The sequence below is a fragment of the Charadrius vociferus genome, unplaced genomic scaffold (assembly GCF_000708025.1).
Source record: "Charadrius vociferus isolate BGI_N301 unplaced genomic scaffold, ASM70802v2 scaffold1284, whole genome shotgun sequence".
In the NCBI taxonomy this organism is placed as follows: Eukaryota; Metazoa; Chordata; class Aves; order Charadriiformes; family Charadriidae; genus Charadrius; species Charadrius vociferus.
In genome coordinates this window covers 274693-280409 of record NW_009648060.1, presented here as the reverse complement: position 1 = coordinate 280409, position 5717 = coordinate 274693, and the positions used below count along the sequence as shown (strand labels likewise).

The following is a 5717-nucleotide window of genomic DNA, read 5'->3' as shown; positions in this document are numbered from 1 at the left end:
GTGGGGTGAAGTGGGGGGTCCCCCATCGTCGGGGTGCGGCGGGAGGCCACACGGTTCACCCCGCGCTGTCCCCAACCGCAGTTGCCCATCCAGAAAGCCAAGCGGCAGCAGATGGACATGATCGCCGAGCTGAAGAAGAAGCAGATGGTGAAGGAGCCGCTCATCTACGAAGGAAAAGACGGAGCCATCGAGGATATTATTTCAGGTGAGCAGCTGGGCCACCAAGAGGGCCACCAAGCCCCATCGTGGGGACCAAACCCACCCGTAGCACCTTCCCATCCCACGCGGCAAAGCTGCCGAGCGCTCTCTGCCCTGTCTCATAGCTCTTCCTCCTCTTCTGCTTCTTCTTTCTCCTCCTCCTCCTCCTCCTCCTCATCGCCGTCTCTCTGGATTGCTCTGCTCAGCTCTGAAAACTGTTCCTTTCACGGCCCGGACGGGCAAGCGCTCGTCCCGGCTCTTCTGCGACGTGAGCTTCAATGAGGAGAGTCCTCTGTAGGTAACGTGGGGGCAGCCGGGCTCGGGGCGAGCGCACGGCGCAGGCAGGGGCTGCCAGACTTTGTCCCCCTCCTGGGTTTCTTGTCTATCATCACCTCCGGCCAGACCCTGCCTCACGCTGGGGGCACCACGGCATCAGCGCCATCATACGGTGCTGGGCACCGAAAGAGCCGAGGGACGGGGTCCCCCACGCTGGGGGTTCGTAGCTGCTGCTCCTCCTGTCTCTGTGCGCAGCGGGTTGGGCTTCTCCCGAGCATCCTCCTACCCAAATGGGGCGACTCCTGGGCGGTGGTGGGTGACGGTCGCAGCCTTTGGCAGGGTGGGCTGGCGGCGCTCAGCCAGCCCCTGCGCTCTCTCCCACCACAGATCTGCGGAACAACCCTTACCGGCGCGCAGACAAGAGCCGCGGCAGCGCCAAGAAACGGGCTGCAGGGCAGAGCCTGCAGGCGACGCCGGACATCTCGCTGTGACCGGCGCCGTCCCTGCAGCTGCCAGGAGCGGGGCAGGACCATCCTCCCGATGCAGAAGGGACCACAGGACGTCGACCCGCCGGCCCGGGACGATGCGGGGCGCAGGGACAGTGCCCGCTCCCAGCTGCTCCAGCCGCTTAGCGTGCCAGCTCCCACCCTGCACGCCCTTGGGTCCGGTGCAGGATTCCCCTGGTGCTTGCTTAGCTATGCCTCTGAGCTCCTCTCCTCCCGGCGGGCAGGGCTGGGGGACCCTCCTGGGCATGGGCAGGGAGGGGGGAGCACAGAATGGGTCCCAACTTGTCCTGGAAGGTAAAGAGGGGCCGCCCCATCCCTACCCCAGAGCTGCTCCATCGCGCGCCTGTCTCAGGGTCAGCCCTGCGCAGCGGTGTGCCCCGCTCTTCAGCTTGCTGGTGCCTTTGATTTCCCGCTGCAGGAGGGGAGGAGGGTTGTGAGGCGGGGACGCAGCGGTCCCTGCACATGTCCCCCCTCTCCCCCAGTCCTTCCAGAGCCGCGTTCTCCTCCGCCGCAGAGCCGAGCAGGCACAGGCTGCGCCTCCTCTCCCGCAAAGGAGCCTGCTGCAAAGATCCCACCCTGGGCACGTCCCGTACCCCAGGAGCTGGCAGGGGTGCTATTTTACAGCAATTTTATACGTCTTCCTTCAAATTTCTCTGTGCTACGGGAACAGGGACCTGAACACCCCTATACAGGGTCTCACCGGCATCCTCAGGCTGCGGTGAGCAGCACTGGGCTGTTCCTCGCCTCCGTAGCTACGACAGTCAGCAGCAGGGTTGAGGATTTACTGTCCTCAGGTCTCTGCGAGGTGGTACCCTCCTGCAGCCTCGGCATCCGCCTCTGCTGTCGGGGCTGGAGCCTCTCGGGGACAACAGTGACCATCAGCCCTGGGGGAGCAGGCGGCTGCTCCCCATTAGCCAGCAGCTGCAGGATGCGACACGCTGCAGGATGCGACACGCTGCAGGATGCGACACGCTGCAGGTGCTAGGCAGCCTCCAGCCCTCGCCATGCTCCCAAAACGCTGCGGGGTCACTGCGGGAATCACAAGGAAAGAGGTCAGAGAGCTGCACAAACCTCCAAATAACGCACTGGACTTGGTTCCTCCCCTGCCCTGCTGCTGCTGCCGCCACCGCCGAGTAAATCTGAACCATGCACTGTTGCAATTAATGCATTTACTTCGTTAAACGGCCCCTGCTCACCCTGCTGCGAGGATGCGTGGCTGCCGTGTATATTCTCACTAGCCCCAGCTTTTAGGCCAGGGTAAGTCCTCGCTGTAGCCAGAGCAGCGACTGCTTCCTGCTGTAATTAAGACGCTAAGCACCGACCGGCTCAGTATCCCACGCAAGCTCAAAGGGGAGGGAAGGGAAATGAATGTGTAACTTATAAATGCCTTTAAGCCAGAAATGTAAAACATATTAACTGCTAATTTGTATACATTATTTTTATATACTGAAGGCCAGTTTAATCTAAAGCAGAATCCACAATAAAACGACTCTAAGGATAAAGGACTTGTCTGTGAGAAGGAGTGAAGCTGTGCGTGGGGGGGGCAATGCTGCGACAGAGGGAGGGAGGGATGCACGAGCGTATTGCTCCACTATCAACGCGTGACCTCCCGCGTAAGGAAGAGCTGCCAGGAGTGGTGACCACCCTCCTTTCAACATTTGTCAGTGGAAGACGTATTCCTGACTTGCCCGCGACTGCAGCTGGGCGTAGGGCAACTTCAAGGCTCTGCTCAGCCCTGCAGCTGCTTGCGGGACCGGCAGCCTCAGGCAGGGGTGATTTATGGGGGAAAACATGACGAATAAGAGCGCCACAGGACAATGGAAGGTCACAGAATCACAGAATTTTCAGAGTTGGAAGGGCCCTCTAGAGATCACCCAGTCCCACTCCCCCGCTAAAGCAGGACTGCCCAGAGCACATCGCTCAGGACTGCATCCAGGCGGGTCCTGAACATCTCCAGAGAAGGGGACTCCCCCACCCCCTGGGCAGCCTGGGCAGTGCTCTGTCCCCCCAACCGTAAAGAAGTTCTCTCGTGTGTTGGAACAGAACTTCCTCTGTTCCAACTTGTGCCCATCGCCCCTCGTCCTGTCACTGGGACCCACCGAGAAGAGTGTGGCTCCATCCTCCTTCAACCCCCCCTTCAGATATTTGTAAGCAATAATAAGGTCTCCCCTTATTAGTAATAATAAGGTCAAAGCCGGGACTTGTGGCTCTTCCAAGGGACAGTCCCACTTCTTACTACACAAGTGTCCCTAAGGAGAAGGCTACCGGACCTATCTCTGCTGGGCCACCCGGGCAAGGAAGCCACAGGTTCTGCCAGCCCCAGCGTGGAGCAGCAGAGGGCTCAGGGAGAGGCGAAGTCCGGCACAAAGGTCCAGGGCAAAGGCCCACCACAAGCTATTTTACACTGCCGCTCAGCTGGGCTGTCCCCAGAGACAAGAGGTGGGCTAGTGCTTCCCTGAGCTGATCTGTATCTTTACAGGGAAGTTTAGTGACAACACACCCCCTTTTTTTTTTTTTTGGGTGAACAACTGCTCTGACTTCTGCGTTCACAGTCCAAACACAGGTACGTGACAGCAAACCCCCCAACTTCCATTTGGGGTTTATGTTTCAAGACAACCCACCTCACTCGCTCACTGGCAGTGCCGCCAGCACGCTTCTTGTCCACCGCGTGGATTTACCAGAAACCCACCGCCGCAGCGGAGACGAACAGCTCCTGCACCAACAGGGAGCAAAAGCACTTGCTGGAAGGTGCGGGTGAATCGCCAGAGCGCTCTGCCTGCCGAACTCAGCACCTCTGGAGCCCAGATCGACTCTTGCACATCGAGGGGAAGACTCAGCAGCTCCCAGCACGACCAATCCCCCTGCCCGCAACGGGACAGGAGGAGGAAAAGGGTCTATCTACTCGGAAACAGAGAGATGCCAGTATATTTAGCAAATCCTGTGGTCAGATCCATCAAAGTATTCATACCCAGAAATGACTTCTCCCTGCATCCCCCCAGAACCAGCGTAAGAGATGGCACAGTTTAATCAAACCAGGTGCCTCTTCTTGAAAAATGCTGTGTTTGCCACCATTGTCTTGTTTTCTGGGAAAGTGTACCAAACCACCGGCAATTAAATGAAGAATCATTGGGTTTTTTTTTTTCCAGCTTTATTTTTTTTTCCCTGTGAAAATGCAGGTCAATATTGTTAATTTCAAGAAATCACAGTTTTATAAAGTGTCATTCGTTCAATACAAGCTAGTCATTCCGTCGCCTTCACCCACGCCAGTACTGCCCATCCCAAAGAGATTATCAGCTTCGCATCGCTTTGCCAACAGCCATTTTTCCAGACTTTCGGAAGAAGCTCCATGCCAAGAGCCATCTGTGTTTATCACTCCTACTGCTATTTGTCCTTCCTACCCTGAACTGCGGTTCTGTCCCAAAGACTAGTTATGTATTATACACAGTTTCAGCCAAATTTTAACAAGGATAATGAAAAGTTTTCCTGACTTTCGCTTCTATCAGTATTGCACAGCCAGCCTTGATCTGGAAGCTGAATTTTTTATGCCTGTCACAGCAAAAATGACCAGCCAAATTAAGAGGAAATTGTCCTGGCAGTAGGAGAGAGTTGAGGAGATCCCAAGCTGGTAGGTAGCAAAACCCTGGAGATACTCCTGAGAGCAGAACCACGTCGCAGGACAGTAAGAAAGCACCAGTGGTTTGTGGTATGAGCCGACGCGTCTTTCCCATCTGGCAGGGACGGCCGACGCCGCAGCCCGCTCGTCTGGGCCGGCTGTCACGTAAAAGATTTGTTAGGTGGAAATCTGCAGCCTCACTTTTTCACTTGAGGTGGCAGCAAAAATAGGACTGAAGGTTTTGGCCAAAACGAACAGGATGGAGATACTGGCTAATGCTGGTGTGAGAGTACAGGAGAACACGGACACCTCCATCTACCCAACAAAAACATTGCGGGTTCGCAAGGGTTTAACTGCCTTTCACCCGTTCGTGTAGGTGGCCTGAGATTAACGTTAATGCTATAGATGAAGTGTAAAGCTCAGAAGTCCCGTAAAGAGAGGGCTGCTGCATCCTGCCCTCCTGCTCAGCAGAACTTGAGTCTAACGCCAATGTACAAACCCGTACACCTGTACGTCGAAGCATTTTGCAGACAACAGTGAAAGCCACGAGACGCAGCCTTTGGGAAGGGAACAGACTATGCTTTCGTATTGACGCATCACCAACAGCGATGTGTCATATTGACGCATCACCAACAGACTCTTCTTAGAAACAATCAACAGGTTTTTCTCCTCCCCCCCACAGAGGAAGCCTAGGAAGGGTGCCAGGCATGGGGAGACTGGTTGGGGCTCCAAATACGTGCTTGGGAGCTCCTGGGAAGACATTTTGCCCCTCCTGCTCCAGAATCTACAATTCTTAGTAGTTTATGGCACCTGAAAAAAACAAAAATTGAGCCAACCTACCCATTCCCCCCACTCCTTCCTGGAAGAGATGTGCGTAATGTGTTAATTGTTTACTAAAAAGACTCTTAATCTGGCATTTCAGACATAATTACGTGCCTGTTTTGGACAACGTATTGAAGTGCTTTAGAACAAAAAGTGCTATAAAAACTATACCCATAGTGGTGACAGGTTTAATTTTTCTTCACAAGTTACACTTTTTTATTACATCACAACTTTAGTTTTCTGGTGAGGGATGTCACTGCCAGTGTATCAAAACCAGCCGATGTCTGGGAGACCAAAGGGAA

The 5717-nt window shown here is 55.1% G+C and overlaps 1 protein-coding gene across 1 annotated transcript in view; it reads left to right on the top strand.

Annotated features, from left to right (window-relative positions):
• FMNL1 (formin-like 1) overlaps positions 1-965 on the top strand; it is an 11217-nt gene extending 10252 nt beyond the window's left edge. The window contains exons 19-20 of the mRNA XM_009883723.1: positions 82-205; positions 862-965. Coding sequence (XP_009882025.1) covers positions 82-205; positions 862-965 — 228 coding nt within the window. The remainder of the gene's footprint in view (positions 1-81; positions 206-861) is intronic.
• The last annotated feature ends 4752 nt before the right edge of the window (positions 966-5717 follow it).